The 23749-nt window shown below is 43.6% G+C and overlaps 1 protein-coding gene across 3 annotated transcripts; it reads left to right on the plus strand.

Moving 5' to 3' along the window:
- The first annotated feature begins 2 nt into the window (after positions 1–2).
- asb14b (ankyrin repeat and SOCS box containing 14b) lies at positions 3–23092 on the plus strand. 3 transcript variants are annotated; one of them, XM_080764416.1, is made up of 12 exons: positions 3–123; positions 3244–3379; positions 4648–4700; positions 6516–6647; positions 7203–7361; positions 8045–8290; positions 10794–10974; positions 11831–12013; positions 12636–12738; positions 14983–15240; positions 16332–16485; positions 19909–23092. In XM_080764416.1, exons 1-12 carry the CDS (start codon positions 96–98, stop codon positions 20079–20081), a joined length of 1806 nt encoding a protein of 601 aa, XP_080620542.1. In that variant the 5' UTR covers positions 3–95; the 3' UTR covers positions 20082–23092. The 3 variants fall into 3 exon arrangements, with proteins under 3 accessions (XP_080620542.1, XP_080620544.1, XP_080620543.1); XM_080764417.1 differs by lacking the exon at positions 3–123 and adding an exon at positions 1873–1934; XM_080764418.1 differs by lacking the exon at positions 16332–16485 and having other exon boundaries at positions 19909–20061.
- The last annotated feature ends 657 nt before the right edge of the window (positions 23093–23749 follow it).

Genomic DNA, 23749 nt, shown 5'->3' on the forward strand with positions numbered 1-23749 from the left:
TCTCTTCAAGGATCTTCTGCCTCAGTGTGGCAGCCTCCTAGCTGTTCGGCCTCTAAATACAGCATGGCCACGGCAGCCACCACAACACGACGTTTATGCGGCTCCATGTTTGTTCGTCCACAGGTTGGTCCAAATTAATTAATAACCAGTAAGACGCGCAAACGCGGGAAGCGAACGCAGCTCGTACATATTTGGTTTTTTTTAAGATTTATTTTTAAGTTTATTTTTAAGTTATTTTTAAGCCATAACCAAGGAGTCCCCAAAGCAGCTATACGTCCAAATATGGAGTGTGTTGCATTAATCACAAACAAATCACTCAGCTCCATATATGGGCACAAAGGGGGGACACACGGACACACGCACAGACATGATCTGCTAGGTCTCATAGTAAGTGCTCACTGGATTCGCAATAATCAGTGAATCATCATCATGACTGTTCATGTATGTTTGTTTACACATGATGCAGCACTTGGGAAGAACTGACTTCTTGGTTGATCTGTTTGTTGTTCAACGGTCTTTTGTCGTCCTCGTGTGGGCAAAACGAGTAAATACAAGATGCCCACAATAATAATGTGTTATTAACTGCTTTTTAGATTGCTTATACGTTTGTCTTGGTTTTTATGTGTAAATGTAAACCGTATATATTTTTACTATATTAATGGCAACTTGGAAAGTATTTCCTACAACTTTAAGTCCAAAAACCTGAACTAACCCTTTTAATCATGTATTTGTTATAATATTAATCGAAATCTACAAAGTAACTAAAAAGTGTTCAAATAAATGTAGTGGAATAAAAGTACAATATTTAGATCTGAGTGAGATGCAGTGGAGTTGAATTAAAAGCAGTATAGAAATTGTAAATACTCAAGTAAAGTATACAAATACCTCAAAATGGTATACTTTCCACCCCTGGCATGGCAGTACTCAGTGGGTTAAAGCCAGGTGCTGTCCTGCAGTGTTGTTTTTGGCAGCACATTTCTATTTGAGTTTTAGTCTTTGGAATGAAACTTACATTTGTTTTACTCTTATTTTAGTCACCTGAAATGTTTTGAGTCTAGTTTTAGTCGACTAAATATACGATTTTAGTTGACTAAATCTGCAGTTCATTTAGTCGACTGAAATGTATTTTGGTGGGCCTTGATGCCGTCATAATGACAGATTTTACACTTGCTGAAAATAGCAGATCTACAAGCTCACAACGCATCCCAGCGTGAAAGTCCTTTCCTAACATTTTAGTTTAGTTTTTATTTGTTGACAAAATTGTCAATATATTTAGTCTTATAGTTTTAGTCATGGCTTAGTTTAACTTTTCATTTAGTTTTCATCAGTGAAAAATGGTAGTTAATTAAATAAATAAAAATTGTCATAGTATTAGTCGACGAAATCAACACAGCTGCTGTCCTGAATGCATAGGCGATTTTAAGGGGGGTTCCCAGGGGGCAAGTGCCCCCCTGGTGGCCAAAGAAAAAAGTTATTGTCAATTGTAACTTCATACTCATTTATACGCATTTATATTTTTCATTCCATTCATGCTTTGTAATGAACAGTTTTGCAACATTACATGATTGACATTGACATGACTCCACATGCTGATTGGCTATAGTGTGCTCCAAAATGACTAAATAAATCATAGTGTCTAGAAAAATACGTACTTGTCTTCCATATTTAGTTGTTTTATATTCTATAACTTAGCCATTGAGTTCTCACAGATGTATACCCAGATATTGTAGGCTAAAATCGCCTATATGCCTGAATGCCATGGCCCCGTGACATGACGTGACCACACACACACACAGACATTTATAGCAGGCCAGGTATATAAATAGACATGTTTGGGAGCTGGAGAGCTACACGTTGGATCTCTAGTATACCGTTTGGAGGAACTCTGAAGGCACACGTACCGTACGGCTAGCCCACTGACTGACCCCAAGAAGGTAAACACTAAACACCCAAAATTAAGTCCAAATTAAAAAGCCTGTACAGAGAAAATAGAGGTGAACCGTGTTGTGTTGTGCACGAATAACTCGTTCTTCTATTCAGAGCGGCAGAAATATGTGAGAACTTTGTTTTGTATACTTTTGATAAATGAATGGTTAGTAGTGGGCTGTTGTTGTGAATTTCACTATACTCATGTACACTTTGTACAACACACACCAACACATCCCATTTAGGACTAAGACCAAATTCTACATGAATGTCTTCTAAATCATGACAGTTTTCAGAAAAACCTCATCAGTGGTTCTCAAAGTTGTTTTCACGTCAAAGACCCCAAAAACTATTATGTATTTGGCCGCCGACCCCCATCTGAAAATATATTGTTCCAGTGACCCACAGAAGCAAAGATTTTAGTTAAAAAAGCTTTAGCTGCACTTTGCAGTCAAGTATAACATAATGCACACCATCCTGAATGGGTTTAAAAGGTGCAGCAAGTAATATTTGTTTGCTAATAAGTGTAAAATAGCTCTATATTCTGTTTGCGTAGTAGAGCATTGGACCCTTATAAACCAAATGGACCCTTGCAAGTCCATTTGGTTTCAATTTACACTCTCAAGAGTTACATTTTTGTTAAACATCTGCATTGTTTTAAAAAAAAGTCTTCACATTTAGAGAATGTAAAATTATTGTTATTTCGATCTACGTTTTGCCTCTTAACTCTCCTAATGGCACCAACCAATCTGAGAGCCTATAAGGGCTATCTTGCCTTACCCCTTATCCCTAAACTTATTTGCCATTTCTTCACTATTTTGAAAAAGAAAAAAAAAACAATTCAAAATATTTCAAATAGCCGATCTACAATTGATTGGTAATTGTAACTATTCAAAAATGTCGATCTACATCAACACGTTGTGAGCTTGTAGATCGGCTATTTGAACTATTCAAAAATGTTTTGGTTTTTTTTCAAAAAAGGGGGGTTTAGCACTGACGGAAATAACAAATGGGGCCCTAAATCTCGTCAAATGGTGGAAAATGGCAAATAAATAATGGGCCTTAATATGAAAAATGTTGATAATCACTGAATTGAATGTGATGGAACAAAGATGTGAGCAGGCGAAAGAGGTACTGTGACACTAGAAGCTGGTGTGTGTGTGTGTGTGTGTGTGTGTGTGTGTGTGTGTGTGTGTGTGTGTGTGTGTGTGTGTGTGTGTGTGTGTGTGTGTGTGTGTGTGTGTGTGTGTGTGTGTGTGTGCGTGTGCGTGTGCGTGTGTGTGTGCGTGTGCGTGTGTGCGTGTGCCCGTGCCCCAGACCTCCAGATGAACACAGAAACGGGGGAGAATGTATTTTCTCAGTCGGAGGACTCAGAGGACGAGGATGAAGCCACACAGTACATCATCGAGCAGAGTCTCATTCAGTATCGCAAACTCAAAGGTTTGAACCCCAGGTGAACTTCCTCTTTAATGATGAAACAAACTCAGAGGTTTTCATTGTTGTTTTTGGCAGAAAAGTTCTATTTTAACTTCATTTAGTTTTAGTCATATTTTAGTTACCCGGAATGTTAGTCTAGTTTTAGTTGACTAAATGTCATAAAATTTTAGTCGACTAAATCTGCAGTTGATTTAGTCGACTGAAATGTGTTTTGGCGGGCCTTGATGCCGTCATAATGGCTCATTTTACACTTGTTGAAAATAGCCGATCTACAAGCTCTGCGACGCGTTGTGAGCTTGTAGATCGTCTATTTTCAGCATGCAACCAAGTGTAAAATGACTTGTACTGGATCTCTTGTCCACTAGTCCCTTCCTATCATTTTTAGTCTAGTTTTTTATCTGTTGACGAAATTGTCAATACATTTAGTTTTAGTTTTAGTCATCATAGGTAGCTTAGTTTTCATTTAGTTTCCGTTTAGTTTTCGTCAGTGAAAAAAGGTAGTCGACGAACATTTTTCGTCTTGGTTTTAGTCGACAAAAACAACACTGGAGGTTTGAACGCCAGGTGAACTTCTGCTTCTGACTAAGCTTGAGCTTGTAGATCTGCTATTAAAAAGAAATACCGGTAAACATTTCAAACTCCCCCCCATATGTATAATGTTTTATTTACAGTAAATAAATTATTGATTATCTTTTATAATGGATTAAATCGATGAGTTCAGTGGTTCTCAACTAGTGGTGCTTAAATGAGAGAGAGTTTGTATCCAAATTCGTATAGATCTTGAACTCTTGCAAGCGTAAAATGATTAATTTTACACTCTCAAGAGTTACATTATTATATCTGCATTACGTTTGCCTGTTATCTCTCCTAATGGTACCAACATCAATACAGTATGGAACAAAATGGACAAAATCTTATCCAATGACACCAAAATATTCTTTAGTTCCGGGTCTGAGGGGCTAAAACTCATCGAATGGTGGTCCGTGTCTCAAATGCTCAATAAACAATGGACCTTGATGTGAAAATAGTTAAAAACCACTGAATTAAATTGATTAGTCCAATGTACTCTTTCACGCCTAATGCTCAATGCTACGTTTTTATTTATTACACTTTTTTTGAGGGGCGCCAGCCCCTGCTATATTTTGCTATTAGTGTAGATTTCCGTCCTACACAAACCTAAATTCCCATTGACAAGATTTTGCATCATATGTTATGTCATGATGATGTACGATGACAAGAGCGCCCCTCACTTCACATGGGTGTGATTTTCTTCCTTCTCCACAGCGATCTCTTGGTCAGTGAAGATCCCGATGAGATTTTCACCTCCATTAAAGAAGGTGAGTGGAAGGCATTATTTTCACCTCCATTAAAGAAGGTGAGTGGAAGGCATTATTTTCACCTCCATTAAAGAAGGTGAGTGGAAGACATTGTTTTCACCTCCATTAAGGAAGGTGAGTGGAAGACATTATTTTCACCTCCATTAAGGAAGGTGAGTGGAAGACATTCTCTGTCCGTTTTCCCAGTTCAATAAAAACAGTTTAATCTGTCTTTCTGGGAATTATCACACGACTCTCCTCTCCTATCCTCGCATCATCATCCCCACCAGTGGTCGACAGGAACAGGAATGTACTCGAGTATGTTGTTAACTTAAGCCATTTAGACCGCTAACCCCTACATAACTACACCTTTCAATTTGGGAACCCCTATGCAAAGTTTCTGGTCAGAAGGTTTTAGAATCGGCCTCAGGTCTAGATGCCTTCAAACGAGAGTTCTGTGAGTGCTGGTGTTTTCTCTTTTAGAGATTTTTCTGTCATGTTACTTACCCGACTGCACAACCGGTACAACTTCTCAGAGAGTTTGAGACTATTTGATTTGAAGCTGTGCGGGTCAAAGGCAAGTACTCCTGTTACCTCAAGTACTGTATATGGTCTTGCATTGCCAGGCTGTTTTCTCTCGCAGTGTTCAACTGCTTCCGTCAAACAGTCTGGAGCAACGGAAGCTCTGATCATGAGTCAAAACGCTTCCGTCATACAGTCTGGAGAAACGGAAGCTCTGATCATGAGTCAAAACGCTTCCGTCATACAGCCTGGAGAAACAGAAGCTCTGATCATGAGTCAAAACGCTTCCGTCATACAGACTGGAGCAACGGAAGCTCTGATCATGAGTAAAATATAAATTCTTCCATCATACAGCCTGGAGCAACGGAAGCTCTGATCATGAGTAAAATATAAATGCTTCCATCATACAGCCTGGAGCAACGGAAGCTCTGATCATGAGTAAAATATAAATTCTTCCATCATACAGTCTGGAGCAACGGAAGCTCTGATCATGAGTAAAATATAAATTCTTCCATCATACAGTCTGGAGCAACGGAAGCTCTGATCATGAGTAAAATATAAATTCTTCCATCATACAGCCTGGAGCAACGGAAGCTCTGATCATGAGTAAAATATAAATGCTTCCATCATACAGCCTGGAGCAACGGAAGCTCTGATCATGAGTAAAATATAAATGCTTCCATCATACAGCCTGGAGCAACGGAAGCTCTGATCATGAGTAAAATATAAATGCTTCCATCATACAGCCTGGAGCAACGGAAGCTCTGATCATGAGTAAAATATAAATTCTTCCATCATACAGCCTGGAGCAACGGAAGCTCTGATCATGAGTAAAATATAAATGCTTCCATCATACAGCCTGGAGCAACGGAAGCTCTGATCATGAGTAAAATATAAATGCTTCCATCATACAGCCTGGAGCAACGGAAGCTCTGATCATGAGTAAAATATAAATGCTTCCATCATACAGTCTGGAGCAACGGAAGCTCTGATCATGAGTATAAAGCGGAAGTGGAGCCTCCTCCCCACTTCCGTTTCGTCTTTACAATCACGGAAATCTAACCTATATAAATAGAAATCATCTAAGCATATAATGTGGGGAAAAAAGCTCTAAAGATATTTTTAAATATATTTTTAGATTACTCAGATTTCAGGAGGTGTAGTTCCAGACTCTATATAACATTCAGGAGGTGTAGTTCCAGACCTCAAGTACAACTTTGTACTTGAGCAACTTTTACCAACAGTAAAGTAGTTGTGTAATATTTGACTGGGAGTGTGACTCTAGTGTAATGTGCCCGCTGCTGCCCCCTATAGGTGACGAGGATGCTCTGAACAGACTGCTGGTGCATCCCGAGACTCTGTCCAGGGTGGACGAGAGAGGCTGGATCCCACTGCACGAGGCTGCAGTCCAGAAGCACAGGAACATCTTGGAGGTTATCTTCTCAGGTATTAAGATCTCTGTACAGCATGGGTTGTTTTTGTCGACTTAAACTAAGACGAAAATTGTCCGTCGACCATTTTCCACTGACGAAAACTAAATGGAAACTAAGCTATGCTGACTAAAACTAAGACTAAATATATTGACAATTTCGTTGACGAATATAAACTAGACTAAAATGTTAGGAAGGGACTAGTGGAGAAGAGATCCAGTATAAGTCATTTTACACTTGGTTGCATGCTGAAAATAGCTGTTCTACAAGCTCACAGCGTTGTGAGCTTGTAGATCGGCTATTTTCAGCAAGTGTAAGTCATTAAGACGGCATCAAGGCCCGCCAAAATACATTGTAGATTTAGTTGACTAAAACTATATAGACTAACACTAAAACATTCCAGGTGACTAAAATGTGACTAAAACTAATTTTAAACTATTCAAGAGACTATGACTAAAACTAAAATTGTCTCCTCCTTAGACATAGAAACATGGGTTTGTCAGGATTTAGAAGGCATTTGTAGAATCGTCCTCAGGTCTAAATGGGTTAATGTGTCTCTACTCTCTACTAGCGTCCACGGTGGGTGCAGTGCAGTGTCGCAGCCTGAAGGGGGAGACACCACTCTTCCTGGCGGTGCTCCACGGCCTCAGACACAACGCTACGTTCCTGCTGCAGAACGGAGCCGACCCAGACCTCCACAACGACGAGCACGACTCCCCCCTAGTGGCAGGTTGGTGAACAGCAGGACTCCCCCCTAGTGGCAGGTTGGTGAACAGCAGGACTCCCCCCTAGTGGCAGGTTGTTGAACAGCAGGACTCCCCCCCTAGTGGCAGGTTGGTGAACAGCAGGACTCCCCCCTAGTGGCAGGTTGGTGAACAGCAGGACTCCCCCCCCCTTGTGGCAGGTTGGTGAACAGCAGGACTCCCCCCCCCCCCCCCCCCCCCCCCCCTTGTGGCAGGTTGGTGAGCAGCAGGACTCCCCCCTAGTGGCAGGTTGGTGAACAGCAGGACTCCCCCCTAGTGGCAGGTTGGTGAACAGCAGGACCCCCCCCCCTAGTGGCAGGTTGGTGAACAGCAGGACTCCTCCCCTAGTGGCAGGTTGGTGAACAGCAGGACTCCCCCCTAGTGGCAGGTTGGTGAACAGCAGGACTCCTCCCCTAGTGGCAGGTTGGTGAACAGCAGGACTCCCCCCTAGTGGCAGGTTTGTGAACAGCAGGACTCCTCCCCTAGTGGCAGGTTGTTGAACAGCAGGACTCCCCCCTAGTGGCAGGTTGTTGAACAGCAGGACTCCTCCCCTAGTGGCAGGTTGTTGACTTACACAGAATGCTATGTTTGCATTTCAATACATATTATGGAAAAAATATGTCATTCATGTGTGTGGGTGCTCTCTCTCTCTCTCTCTCTCTCTCCCCAGCCATCCTAAATGACCAGTATGACCTGGCCACTCTGCTGCTGCGCTACCGTGCAGCAGTGGACCAGAGGGGACCCCTGGAGCGTACTGCCCTGCATGAGGCAGCGTTCCTGGGCCTGGACAACTTCGTCTACCTGCTCCTGGAGGCCGGCGCCGACCCCGACGCCCGGGACTCCCGCAGGAAGACGCCGCTGGCACTGGCGGCGCAGAACGGACATCTGAATGTGGTGGAGACCCTGTTACAGAAAGGTTCTGTCTGTCTGTCTGTCTGTCTGTCTGTCTGTCTGTCTGAGGGGTTGGCCTCTCCTTCTGCACCATACTCCTTGCTGTTCGCGCATGAGTGTTGTTGTTCACTTCCATGTTTACGGCTCAGAAAGAATGCCTCGTATCTGCTTATCTAGGGAGCTCTCCGTGGTTTTGACCAGATGGATATACTAAGCTCTTCATTTCTGACTTCAACATGCCTCTCGTTCAAAATATGAACGCGAGGGATTATCCAGCCACTTTATCCTAATAGCGAGGTAAGAAAGCAACATTATGTCTCCCGGTTTTTGTACGGAACGGAAGAGTAAAGGCTGCCATATCTACGCGGCACCCCGAGCTGCTATTTTGAAAGAAATCCCAGTGCTGATTGTGTTAAGGACTGGAACCTTATAACATTTAACCATTGTTTTAAACTTTAACCGTTGAAAAACATTAATTTTTTAAATTGTGAAATTGTGTGCAAATCTTTGAATATATATTCTTCCACTGCAAACGTTTTTAACTCAAATATTTGCATCTGGAACAACATATTGTCAGATGGGGGTCGGCGGGCGAATACAGATAATGCTGTGGGTCCTTGACATGAACTAGTTTGAGAACCACTGACATAGAAACATGAGGTTTTTCATAAAAGTGTCAGGATTTAGAAGACATTTTGTAGAATCTGGTGTCAGTCCCTAAATGGATAATATATATCTCTGCTGTCTGGAAGAAACCACATAACTCCAAAATGTTCATTTTTCAGAAAAAGAAAAAAATAGACCATACAGCTCAAGTGCTTTTCAATACTTTTCATTGTTTAGTTTTTTTGGAGTTTTTTTGGAGTTAGCTGGTTTGGCAGATAGTTTGAGGATCCAATGGAGTTAGGATGTTTTTACCAAAGCACTTTTTTAATACTTCCCATTGGTTCAATATATATATTTTTTTAACCAACACACATTTAGACTCGTGGACACTTCGACACAACTCTGGGGGAGCCCACAGGGATCGAACTGCATGCGGACTGGTTTAACACTGGGGTGTAGGGGTGCACGATTATGAAATTATGACCGATATCTGATCTCCAATTATTTGCAGGTTCATATCTGCCGATACCTATTCTGACCGATTCCGGTATCACAGGTCCTGGGCCTGGTGAGAGCAGGAGTGGACCTGGTGAGACGGACAGGAGTCAACCCACAGAGCCTAGTCCTTATGGGGCCCGGACAGGAGTCAACCCACAGAGCCTAGTCCTTATGGGGCCCGGACAGGAGTCAACCCACAGAGCCTAGTCCTTATGGGGCCCGGACAGGAGTCAACCCACAGAGCCTAGTCCTTCCACGCGCCAGAATCTGGTTTTCCCAGTCCTGGTAGAGTAGTTCCGGAGCAACGGATTGTGTGGCCCTTGTTTTTTCCCTAATGGGACTGATTGAGGGTAGCTACTGGGACGTAAGTCGGGACTTGATCACCCTGGCTGGGTCACTTGAGTGAGGGGTATGATGTTCGAGAGACATGAAACCCCGATGACCTGGGATACATCTCGATAGAGTGCATTTCTAGTTCTATATTGCCGTTCCCTGTGTAGGAGCCAGCGTATCGTGTGTGTATTTATTATCGTTCCCTGTGTAGGAGCCAGCATATCGTGTGTTTATTTATTATCGTTCCCTGTGTAGGAGCCAGCGTATCGTGTGTGTATGTATTATCGTTCCCTGTGTAGGAGCCAGCGTATCGTGTGTGTATTTATTATCGTTCCCTGTGTAGGAGCCAGCATATCGTGTGTTTATTTATTATCGTTCCCTGTGTAGGAGCCAGCGTATCGTGTGTGTATTTATTATCGTTCCCTGTGTAGGAGCCAGCGTATCGTGTGTTTATGTATTATCGTTCCCTGTGTAGGAGCCAGCGTATCGTGTGTGTATTTATTATCGTTCCCTGTGTAGGAGCCAGCGTATCGTGTGTGTATTTATTATCGTTCCCTGTGTAGGAGCCAGCGTATCGTGTGTGTATTTATTATCGTTCCCTGTGTAGGAGCCAGCGTATCGTGTGTGTATTTATTATCGTTCCCTGTGTAGGAGCCAGCGTATCGTGTGTGTATTTATTATCGTTCCCTGTGTAGGAGCCAGCGTATCGTGTGTGTATTTATTATCGTTCCCTGTGTAGGAGCCAGCGTATCGTGTGTGTATTTATTATCGTTCCCTGTGTAGGAGCCAGCGTATCGTGTGTGTATTTATTATCGTTCCCTGTGTAGGAGCCAGCGTATCGTGTGTGTATTTATTATCGTTCCCTGTGTAGGAGCCAGCGTATCGTGTGTGTATTTATTATCGTTCCCTGTGTAGGAGCCAGCGTATCGTGTGTGTATTTATTATCGTTCCCTGTGTAGGAGCCAGCGTATCGTGTGTGTATTTATTATCGTTCCCTGTGTAGGAGCCAGCGTATCGTGTGTGTATTTATTATCGTTCCCTGTGTAGGAGCCAGCGTATCGTGTGTGTATTTATTATCGTTCCCTGTGTAGGAGCCAGCGTATCGTGCCAGTCGGAGGAGGAGGAGCACAGCGGCAGCGTCCTGTTCGAGGCCGCTCTGTCAGGAAACCCGGACATCATTGCCGCTCTCCTGGAGCACGGGGCCGACGCCAACACTGCCATCTACGGCGGGCACCTGCCCATCCACCGCCTGGCGTACCACGGGCACATACTGTGAGCAATGAATGTAATAAATGTATGAGTAAAAAGTACAATATTTGCCTCTGAGATGTAATGGAGTAGAAGTATAAAGTATAAACAATATTGGTACAGTGTACATTGAAATTGTACATATACGTACAGTACTTGAGTATACATGAGTACAGTACTTGAGAGTAAATGTAATGTAATACCCAGAGCCCTGGAGCATGTGATCCCAGTGTAACTGCAGTGTACTCACTACTCCCCAGAGCCCTGGAGCATGTGATCCCAGTGTAACTGTAGTGTACTCACTACTCCCCAGAGCCCTGGAGCATGTGATCCCAGTGTAACTGTAGTGTACTCACTACTCCCCAGAGCCCTGGAGCATGTTATCCCAGTGTAACTGCAGTGTACTCACTACTCCCCAGAGCCCTGGAGCATGTTATCCCAGTGTAACTGCAGTGTACTCACTACTCCCCAGAGCCCTGGAGCATGTTATCCCAGTGTAACTGCAGTGTACTCACTACTCCCCAGAGCCCTGGAGCATGTGATCCCAGTGAGAGTAATTTACAATTTACAATTTAGGCATTTAGCAGACGCTCTTAATCCAGAGCGACTTACATTAAACAAGAACAAAAAAGCATGGGAATACATCACATAAAAACATTTATCATGAAACATGCGTAAGCTAAGAAAGTAACAGTGGAATATCTATATAATGAAACTATACATATAAACTATACATCTATACTACTATGCTATATGTACTATGACGTGCTATGACTACATACAATGCACTTATGCTGTCTACATAACATGCTATAGGGCCATGATGGAGTCTGAAAAGGTGGGTTTTCAGAGTAAATGCAGTGTACTCACTACTCCCCAGAGCCCTGGAGCATTTGATCCCAGTGACACAGGCGGAGGCGGTGAAGCAGAGCGGGATGAGCCCGCTGCACTCGGCCGCGGCCGGAGGCCACGCCCACTGCCTGGAGCTCCTCCTCCAGGCCGGGTACGACCCCAACTTCATGCTCCACCCCCGGATACGACGCAACTACGACGACGATCGCAGGTCAGTGGTTGCCATGGAGACGATGACGGTACTATGACGTCTTTAATGTCTGTTCCCACGAACCAAGTGACGGAACGGACAGGCAGACCGGCAGATACAGAGATCTCCATGTGGGACACAGACAGATAGTTAAAACGGGTGCTATTATTAGGTTCCCAAGTTGCATCGTTCTCAAGTAGGCTAATGGCCGATGGGCACGTACAGGTCTAGTATTCTATCTAAATGAGATGCATGGTGAAGTCAGAACATCGGCGTTATGATCAATCTGCACGGAGGCAGCGTAGTTTCAGAGTAAATAAGGTTTGTCGGCCCGTAAACCAGGAAGTGAATGGCTGCGCACGCAGCAAATCGGGTCCGGGACGGGCTGAGCAAGGCATTGCCAAAGCAATGGGCGCTATAAAAAAAAACAATTCTGCAGGAGCGTTTTATATCGAATCGATAAACAAACCTTAAGACGTGTCCACAGTCAAGTCCCAGGCACCCCACGGTTTTATTAGATAGAACGTGTATGTACGTCCTAGGCATCATAAGTGTTAAAATAGCCGATCTACAAGCTCATAGTGTACCTCACAGCTGTACTGGGACACATGCACTGACTCACAGTTGCTTTCCACCACTCCAGGTCTGCTCTCTACTTCGCCGTGTCCAACAATGACATGCAGTGTACGCGCCTGCTGTTGAAGGCTGGAGCCATGGTGAACCAGGACCCCATTAACTGTCTACAGGTAAGAACTAGGACCCCGTTAACTGTCTACAGGTAAGAACCAGGACCCCATTAACTGTCTGCAGGTAGGTCGATTGGTCGGTCAGTCAAAGTACACCCCCTGGACATGACACTGAGGCCCCTTTTCCACCAACTGGTTCCTTTTCCACCTAAATAACTTTGGTTCTAGAACTTTGGTTCCATTCTTTATTTTGTATGATGGTTTATTTTTGAGGTGGTCACCAGACTATACCTGGTTGTCACATAGTCTATTCCTATGAGTCACTATAACTAAAAATACATTGCATGGATGCACCTGGGACGTATCCTCAGTGATGTATCCTGAGGTCAACGGGGTTTCGGGTCTTCCAACATCATACCCCTCACTTAGGCGACTGGAGCGTGCCATCTTGAACTGTGCACACACCCACGCCCGTTCTATCTGTTGCTTTCAATCGCCTTTATCTCCATTTCCTGCTTCCAGGTGGCACTTTTGGTCAAGTTTATTCCACGGCAGATTGCCGATACTGTGATGGTCACGGTTAGTCGTTCTCATCGTCCAGCGAGAGATCAACATCCGATCGAGACAACAGACACACACTATTGTGTCAACATAACATCCGGTCACGGCATTTTCGCCCTCCAAAATAAGGGCTGAACGGGGGAAAATCCTGGCAATATATATGGTCTGGGGTTTTCTGGCTCAAACAAGTGCCCTGATTTGCCTGTGAATCCCATATATGACATAACAACTTGCCAGCAGATGTCACTGTTGAGGCCTGTTTGCCTGTTTTCATTGCAGCTGAAAGGGGTTCAGAACACACAGAGAAAACCCCAGACCACAGAAAATCCACTGAATGTTAAAAGTTAAGGTTGTGTGGGTGTAATTGAGGTCATGAATCCTAAAAGAAAAACGAAAAATGGTGCAACCACTCCAAGGAACAGCAATGTCCGTGTTCACCTATGTGTTGGTTCACCTATGTGAAGTTAATGAGCACCAGTATGAGGAATACCAGTAGGGGCGCTGTTGTGCCAGAAACAGAGAGAGAGACAGTGCTGCACTGTTGCCTGCTAATGAGAGAGAGAGAGAGAGAAAGAGAGAGAGAGAGAGAGAGAGAGAGAGAGAGAGAGAGAGGGGGGAGTTGCACCACTCAGTTCACACAGGTGTGATTTTTAACATTCAGTGGCTCTTCTGTGGTCTGGAGTTTTGCTGGCAAATCCCATTGACATACAGTATATCGTTGCTGTCGGGAGGAAACCTCATAACTCCATTTTTGAGGTTTTATATTTTTGGGCATAAATTAGTGCTACCTTTTATGTGTTGTTTCGAAAATATTGAACCAATGGAAAGTAGTAAAAAGTGCTTTGGACAAAACCTCTTAACTCCATTGGACCCTCTGCTAAAGCAACTAACTCCACCACGTGTCTCCCTCTCATGTAAGTAATTGACAATATATAAAGTTACAACACCAACTTTGATGAGGTATTGCTTTGTTTTAAAAAATATAAGGTTTTCTTAATTTCCTGAAAATGTTACATTTTGGAGTTACAGTATGAGGTTTCCTCCCGACAGCAGAGATATGGGATTTGCAGGCTGTGACATCACAAACAGCAGGAAAATCTGAGCACTTGTTTGAGCCAGAAAACCCCAGACCACAGAAAATATATACTGAATGTTAAAAGTTTGTTGCGTGTATGAGATCAGAAAACCTAAACAAAATAAGAAAACGTAATTAATCGTGGCGGGTCAATTAGGGTTGTTATTACAAGCTCACAAGGAGTCAGACAGACTATGCACCCACTGCACACTAAACGAAGTGGAAACCGAGCTACACTTCCTAACCATCTGTCCATTGTACCAAGACATCAGAGACACATACTTCCCACAGATTACAACCACACACAGAGATTTTGAAAACATGACCAATGACAAAAAACTCCCATATCTGCTGGGCGAAGTACAACAATGTGCAAACACAGCAGCAAGATTTGTGAGTTGCTGTGATAGGAGAAGGATATCAAATGGAACACAACCACCCTAAAGACTAATCATTGTGTATATTCCTGCACTATACCTGCATCGAGTGATCTTGGTACACAGAAGTTGATCTATTGAAGATTCTGACCTTCAAAGTACATCATTTTTGTTCTGATTGTATTGTTGTATTGTTCTTTCTGCTTTGGCAATGTAAACGTATGTTTTCTCATGCCAATAAAGCCCTTTGAATTGAATTGAATTGAATTGAATTGCTTGTCATTGGTCTAGGTGGCTCTGCGGCAGGGCAACTATGAGCTGGTCAACACCCTGCTTAAGTCCGGCGCCAACGTCAACTACTACTCTCGCGTGAACACCACACACTTCCCGTCGGCGCTGCAGTACGCTCTGAGAGACGAGGTGATGCTCCGGATCATCCTGAACAACGGCTTCGACGCGAGACGCTGCTTCGACTGTCCCTACGGAGACGGAGCCCACCGCCACCACGGGACTTTGACCGCCACCGCCGGCGTCATCACAGACATGGTGGTGAGTTGGTATAGGGTCGCGACTCAAAATCACACCCGGGTTGAGATGCAGTGTTGTTTTTGTCAGGAAATTTAGATTTTTAGTTTAGTCTTAGTCACATTTTAGTCATCTGAAACTTTAGTGTGTTAATGTTAAGTCGTACCTCTGGTAGGGTTTATCAATTGTCTGGGGCCATTGTCACTTTTTAGTCGACTGAAATGTGTAAAAAGTGTAAAATGATTTGTGTCTTACTTATACTGGATCTCTTGTCCACTAGTCCCTTGCAAACATTTTAGTCTAGTTTTTGTTTGTTGACGAAATTGTCAATATATTTAGTCTTACTTTTAGTCATCATAGCTTAGCTTTCATGTACTTTCCATTTAGTTTTCGTCAGTGAAAAAGGATAGTTGATGAACATTTTTCGTCATAGTTTTAGTCGACGAAATCAACACTGGTTGTGGTTATAACCACGCCCCACTTCTATTCTGTGTAGCCTGGGTTCCAGCCTGAATCGCTGCGTTCCACGGATCTGAAAATGTCACTGCGCTACTCAGTCATTGTGCCTCTCTCACTCTGAATGGGGCACAATGTTTCAGCCGTGACATTACATTTTTGCTTTAATCCATGTCTCTGTTTCCCTGTTAGTTCTGTGAGGTCAAAGATGCAAAAATCACAGGCTATTTGTCACTGTCTGTTGCTCACATAAAGCGTGCGTCCGTAGTGACGTTATTGTCACTGCAGCTACAGTAGTAGCTTTGGCTTTGCGTCTGGAAATTGCATCAGCTTCAATTTGCAGATTTGTAACTTTTGCAGCAGACACACACGTCGGATGCATCTTCACATCGCTGGCTTCCATTGACAATGAATGGTAGACTGTATCTTTGTATCCTCATGTTGCTGGCTTTCATTGACATTGAATGGTAGACTGTATCTTTGTACGTTCATGTTGCAGGCTTCCATTGACATTGAATGGTAGGCTGTATCTTTGTATCTCCATGTGGCTGGCTTCCATTGACATTGAATGGTAGACTGTATCTTTGTACGTTTAGTGTCGCAGGCTTCCATTGACAATGAATGGTGGACTGTATCTTTGCATCTGTTTCCCTGTGTAGTTCTGTGAGGTGATCACGGTGTCCTGGCTCAAGCACCTGTCTGCTCAGGTGGTTCGCATCATGCTGGACTACACTGACCACGTCACCTTCTGCTCCAAGCTGCAGGATGCTCTGCAGGAGCAGAAACAGTGGGAGGACATCTGTCACATCCAGAGTGAGTGAGTGTGAGAGAGAGAGAGAGAGAGAGAGAGAGAGAGAGAGAGAGAGAGAGAGAGAGAGAGAGAGAGAGAGAGAGAGACATTTGTCACATCCAGAGTGAGTGAGTGTGTGAGAGAGAGAGAGAGAGAGAGACATTTGTCACATCCAGAGTGAGTGAGTGAGAGAGAGAGAGAGAGAGAGAGAGAGAGAGAGAGAGAGACATTTGTCACATCCAGACTACTTCCAGAGTGAGTGAGAGAGTTACATCTGTCACATCCTGAGTGAGTGAGTGAGTGAGAGAGAGAGAGAGAGAGAGAGAGAGAGAGAGAGACATTTGTCACATCCAGAGTGAGAGAGAGACATCTGTCACATATAGAGTGAGAGAGAGACATCTGTCACATCCAGAGTGAGTGAGCGAGAGACATCTGAGAGAGAGAGAGAGAGACATTCAGAGTGAGAGAGAACATCAGTCACATCCAGAGAGAGAGAGAGAGAGAGAGAGAGAGAGCTGTCACATCCAGAGAGAGAGAGAGAGAGAGAGCTGTCACATTCAGAGTGAGAGAGGGAGAAAGACCTGTCACATTCAGAGTGAGAGAGAGAGAAAGACCTGTCACATTCAGAGTGAGAGAGAGACATATGTCACATTCAGAGTGTGAGAGAGAGAGAGAGAGAGAGAGAGAGATTTGTTTCACATATCATTTAATGTGGATGGATAGTCATTATTACTCTTAGTTTTTAAGTGGTGCAAACCACTTCAACATCCAGCTTACAGCTCCGTGTACCGTGGTTGGTACGTACGTACGTACGTACGTACAATGAGCATGAGTGGTGTGCGCATGCGTGCGCGTGCGCGTGCACACCCGCACCCGTGTGTGTAGTGCCATGCATGTGCGCGTGCACCACTGGTGCCTGTGAGGCTGCGCACGCAGCACAGAAACAGCAACATGTTGTTGCTAGCGTCAATGCTAGCGAGCTAAAATACAGCCATCCTTGCTCTAGAAAGCACCAATATTTCCATCTAGACCACCGGATTATCAGCAAAGACCTCCGAAAATCGCGCTAATTGACCAAACCACGGAGAGCTCCGTAGATTAGAATTTATTCAGCTTTTAGTCTGCCTGTATAATGGGAGGTGGACGGCAGCGCGTCCATAATAAAGCTAATCTAACGGAGCAGAGAGAGAGAGAGAGAGAGAGAGAGAGAGAGAGAGAGAGAGAGAGAGAGAGAGAGAGAGAGAGAGAGAGAGAGAGAGAGAGAGAGAGAGGGGGGAATTGCACCACTTGATTCACACAGGTGTGATTTTTGTTTTATGTTGGGCTTACTGTTTGTATTCTTTTTTTGCATCTCTCTTTGTTTATTCAGTTGTTGCTAGTCATGGCTCTCAGTTCCCACCTGATGTTGTATGGGAGTTCAGACTGATCCAGACCGTACTGAATAACTGCTAGCTTACATAAGGTCTTCAGGCTAGGACTCAAGTCTAGGACATACAGGTCATCAGCTGTTTCTGTTCCTCCAAAGAGGAAGACATGATCTCCCACCATGCAACAGCACATGCTAGCCGTCGGACATGGTCCTTTCCCCTTGTGCTCAACCTTCTTCCAGGAGAAGCTCTCTGGGTTGAATTTCCACACATCATTGAGGTTTCCTTTGCCTAAACCACCAAATATGTACAGCTCTCCATTGTAGGTAAAGGCGGAATGAAAGCAGCGACCTTCTGGTAGCAGATGTGTAGAAGGCGTGCTCAGCCAATGGTTGGTCTCTGTGTCAAACACTCTGATGGTGGTGTTGTACTGACCCATCTCACAGCCCCCAAATACAAACATCTTTGTCCCGATGATGGTAGCAGAGTGATGTGATGCAGCAGGTCGTGGAGTTCCTCTGGTGTTGATTAAAGACCAGACCATCGTGTTGGTGGCCAACTTGTAGGTGTCATTAGTCCATCCATTCAGCTGGGTGTGTCCTCCATGTATAAACATGACCTTCCCCAAGACACAGGCTGAGTGGGAGCTCTTTGCATCTGGAACATTCCCAGAAACCTGTGGTTTGAACCATGTGTGGGCGTCCACATCAAATGCATAAAGCACGCTGTAGAACTCATATGTATTATGGATACATATACATACCCCTCCCCAGAAGTAGATGACATCTTCAACCAGCACAGCTGTGTGGCGGTAGCACGAGGATGGAACCTTGAGGTGAGGTTCTCCTCTTCCAGCGGTCACTGGGGTCAACTTCCTCCAGAGTAAAGTCAGTGTGTTGAAGACCTGCACACCAATCTGATCCTCGTTCTCATCACTCTTCTCTCCAAAGTAGTACAGCTCGTGTCTCACCGCTACAGAAGCATGACTACCTTCCTTTGGTGATCCGTTCTGATGCAACGTCCAGGAAAACATGTTTTAACAAACAACAGTTAATGGTGAGTTGAAGTAAACCTGTTGGTTTCCTGCTCTGTAGAAGAATAAAGAGCTAAAGAGCCAAAGAAAAGCAGATCCAAATAAGTACGCATCTAGATTTTAGAGCTGTCTTGAAGATAACAGTCTTGAGGAGATTACGTGATGAAGAGTTGAGTCTTGCTTTGGATACAGGATGTGTTTGGAGATGATTTACATCTGTTCTTTGGGAGCGTTGATTTAACGTGACTCTCTCTGAGGCTGTAGTGCTTTTTATAATGATGGACACAAGTGATGACGTCATCCTGTTGAGCTATATATCCATATGCCCTCCCTGTCTGCCGTGCCCAAATATGGGCTAAATGGTGCATTTATATAGCGCCTTTATCCAAGGCACTTTACATATGTTGTGCATTACATTCACGCAGACATTCACACCGATGACAGAGGAAACCATGTAAGGCACCAACCTGCACATCAGGAGCAATTAGGGGTTCAGAGTCTTTCTCAAGGACACTTTGACACTAACTCTGGCTGAGCCCGGGGTATGAACTGGGAACCTCATGGTTCCCATTCGGCCACTCTACCCCTGAGCCGCCCTCAGAGGTCAGAGTCACCTCGGGTCACCTGATGATGACCCCAGGGACAGTCGGTCGGTGAGGGTGGTTGTCCAGGAACACATTGTAGTGCTGTTCGCTAACATACGAGTCACGGTGACAGCGGTTGTCCAGGAACACATTGTAGTGCTGTTCGCTAACATACGAGTCACGGTGACGGCGGTTGTCCAGGAACACATTGTAGCGCTGTTCGCTATTGTATAGTGCTTTACAAACACAACACAAAGGGCATGCTTTGTCTATCATTTCAGTTCGTTATTATTATTTTTTTCAAAATGCAGTTTCAGTTGGTTATCGTTTTATTTATTTTTATTGTAGTTTTAATCTAGTTCAGTTAACGCAAATGTGTTTTAAATTTTAGTTTTCGTTATTTCATTAGTTTTAGTTCAAATAACCTTGGACTCGACGCTCACGATCTTGCCTTTCTTTCAGGAAACACACGCAGCCTGAAGCACCTGTGTCGCCTGCAGATCCGACAGCACCTGAACCGGCTGCGGCTGAGAGCACCCATGTTCATCAACTACCTCCCTCTGCCCCCCACATTGAAAGATTACCTACGATACAGAGAGTACGATTTATACAGCCGGGGGATAGTCAGCCCATAGCAACTACCTCCCTCTGCCCCCCAGCCTGTAGCAAAGATTACCTATGATTAGGGTTGAACCCGATCGGATCGGGAGATTGGAAAACGGTTCCGATCACATGATTTCAAAAGATTGGAGTCAGGGACAAAAGATCTGATTTTTTATTGTCTAATGTAAATCTCAAAGTTGATGTCAAAACAGTTGTGTTTATGCTAGTTGTTTTCCTTCTGGTCCCAGTCAGAGATCATCAAACAAAGACTAGTCACACTCAGAGGCGTGAAAGACACCTATGATGAAAACAAAGGAAACAAAGGATTCCATGTTTTCATAGAAATCATAAAATCGTGACTTAGACTGTTATTCGTCTCAACTGCTCAATTGAAAGGCAACACAACAGACTACACTAGAGTGACATACATTAGGATATTTGCTATTGTGATATGGCATAAGTGTTATATAAAAATATAAAGATTGGATCGGGAAAGATCGGTATCGCTATGTCTCAAAATCGGAATCGGATCAGGACCAAAACAATGTGAACAGGACCTACGATACATCCCTTCCTACAATACAAAGAATCCGATTTATACAGCTGGGGGATATCTACGATATCTACAGCAGAGGTAGCCTGGAACAGACCTCTATGCTTTATATGTCATAGGCAGCTCCTGGCAGGATCCGCCGGCATAAACGCGCACGCGTGCGTCAATTGAATAAGGCTGCATACCATCAGTAATTAGCAGATAGAAAGAGACCGATCGGAAATCAGGGCCGATCACGCCATTTTCAAATGATCAGAATCGGATGGGGAGCCAAAGAAATCGTGATCGGGATGCAATTACAACAAAAAAACTTTATCTGGAAGCGCTTTAAACAGGCACGTGTGCCGTGTATAAACCTTCACATGGTTTACATTGTTTAGAAATCCATGTCATCTCCACAAGCTAAAGAGAGCTGGGTTGCACCCCGAAAATAGCTGATCTACAAGCTCTGTGTAACGACATGGATTTCTAAACAAATTTGTTCAACGCAAAATACTGTGTTCAAGTTCAGGAGACTTCGGGGGAAAAAAAGCAATTCTTCTGAATGCTGCCTCCCGGCATGGCATGGAAAGGAGAGCTCACAGCGCGATGAGTTGTGAGCTTGTAGTTCTGCTATTTTCGCAATTTTTTTTCCAAAGGTGTCCTATTAAGGGGTTTCAGCCCCTGCCCCTAGCTCTAACACTCTCTGCACGTCCCTGGACTAGACGCACAGCTAGGGTGACCAGATCCAAACTGTTCATTTGAGGGACAGAAGTATTGCTTGTCTGGGACAAGTGGGACGGGACGGGGGTTAGCCACTTTTCACTTAAAGGACCACTTCACCACTTTTCAACCTATCTTCATATACTAGGTCCTCACTAATAATCATGAAAAAATTGTGTAATTTTTTTCTACTTGGTCTGTGTCTCATAGGAGGGCTGTGGGCAGTTCAGAAACCGTCTTCCAGTGACATCATCGATGGGGAATAATAAGCTAATAGAAACTGCAGGCTTTCTAGTCCTGAAAAGTTGCAATGCGAAAATGGAAGCCATCACAATAATGAAAATCCAAACATTTTTGTAAAACAATCTTGTTTAAAAAAATGATCTGCCTAATGATGATGTCACTGGAAGACGGTTTCTAAACTGCCCACAGCCCTCCTATGAGACACAGACTGAAGAAATCGTGCCATTTTATCATGATTATTAGTGAGGACCTATTATATGAAGATAGGTTGAAAAGTGGTGAAGTGGTCCTTTAAATGTCTTGATGTTGTATTGAACTGATATAGGCCTATAATTTTGTTATTAATTAAACCCCTCTGGCGTCTCACATTTTGTTTTAACCCATTCTGGGCGGGAACCCATATTGGTATCTTACCCCCTCAGGCCGGGAACCCATATTTGGGTTCTGTACAGTATTCAAAAATGTAATTTTTTTGATGCTGCTATATAAATATTTGAAGTTTTTCAGAAACCTTAGTTCAGGATTTAGAGGCGTTTTTAGAATCGGCCTTAGGCCTAAATGGGTTCAAATGCATGGTCAACTTTGTACTTGGAGCCTAAAGGGATTATTTCTCATGTTATTTCTAACACGCTTCAAAACACGACTTGCAGGAAGACATAATTTGAGAAAGTTAGCTAACTATTTCGGGGACTAACTATATATAATGTGGGACAGGGTCTCAATTTGAATACTGATGCCTGCCAGTCACAATGTGGGACAGCCAGGGTCTCAATTTGAATACTGATGTCTGCCAGTCACAATGTGGAACAGGGTCTCAATTTGAACACTGCTGATGCCCGTCAGTCACAATGCAGGACAGGGTCTCAATTTGAATACTGACGCCTGCCAGTCACAATGTGGGACAGGGTCTCAATTTGAATACTGACGCCTGCCAGTCACAATGTGGGACAGGGTCTCAATTTGAATACTGATGTCTGCCAGTCACAATGTCAGACAGGGTCTCAATTTGAATACTGACGCCTGCCAGTCACAATGTGGGACAGGGTCTCAATTTGAATACTGACGCCTGCCAGTCACAATGTCAGACAGGGTCTCAATTTCAATACTGATGTCTGCCATTTGTGGGACGCCTAAAACGTCTTGGAAATGAGGGACTGTCCCTGTCACCCTGCACACAGCCTTTGCGCAAAATTCATTTTCAGTTCAAGGAAGAGCAATTTGGAACAATCTATATCCACTAACATAAGAGAGTGTCCTCCTTTTTATATATTTTAACGTCCAACTATAAAGGGATGTGATGAAAACAAACCCCCAAACAATGAGCAGACAATATTATTGGAACTGGAATTGGATAAAAAACTAAGAATAAAAATAATGGTAATATCCCAACCTGTTTTTGGATACTCTTCACTTTCGACTCTGCTGCATTTCTATAGGAAGGGAAAAGGTACATTATGATTTATGAACTAACCACTGTGATATTTGTGGAACTTTCAGGATTGATTATTTTTGAAAATGTGTACATTTTAATACAGCAATGCATTCATGTAATTAAAAAAAAGTCTTTGTTTTCTAAAATGTGAAAAAGAATAAATGTTTGCTGTGGAAAACAATGGAAAGTTTACATGAATTGAACATGCATGCACGGTACATCATTACTAAACCTAAATTGTCCCTTTGTCTTGTTTCTGCTCAAAATGGCTGGCAATCCACAGGCTTAATGAATTGATTGATTGATTGATTGATTGATTGATTGACTACTTTCGCCCCCTCAGACTTGGTCTTGACTTGGACTTGCTTTATTTAGGTGGACTCGACTACAACACTATAATATCACACAATGTGCTGGAAGACAGTATATACAAATATTTTAAAATACATTGAATGAGGTAGATCACATTGTATTCTGGCGACGGCCAGATTCCCGGAAACGCTTGCCCCAGCCGCATTCTGCCACGTGGGTGGAGCTTCATTTCCATCCACCAGCTGTCTAAAAACCTGGAAATGACGCAAAAGACAGCTTCCTTTGGCTGCGCATGGAAGTTCAAGTGTGCCCAGGCTGCCTGTCAGCCTCTTGTGTTAGCGGACACGGGGAGCACTGACCTTTGCAACCACTATTATTGGCAAGTAGACTATTTCCTACAGTTTTGCTTTGCCACTTTTCAACTTCATATAATTGGTCCTCAGACTCCTCACTAATGT

This window comes from Protomyctophum bolini, assembly GCF_963924005.1.
Source record: "Protomyctophum bolini genome assembly, chromosome: 5".
Classification (NCBI taxonomy): domain Eukaryota; kingdom Metazoa; phylum Chordata; class Actinopteri; order Myctophiformes; family Myctophidae; genus Protomyctophum; species Protomyctophum bolini.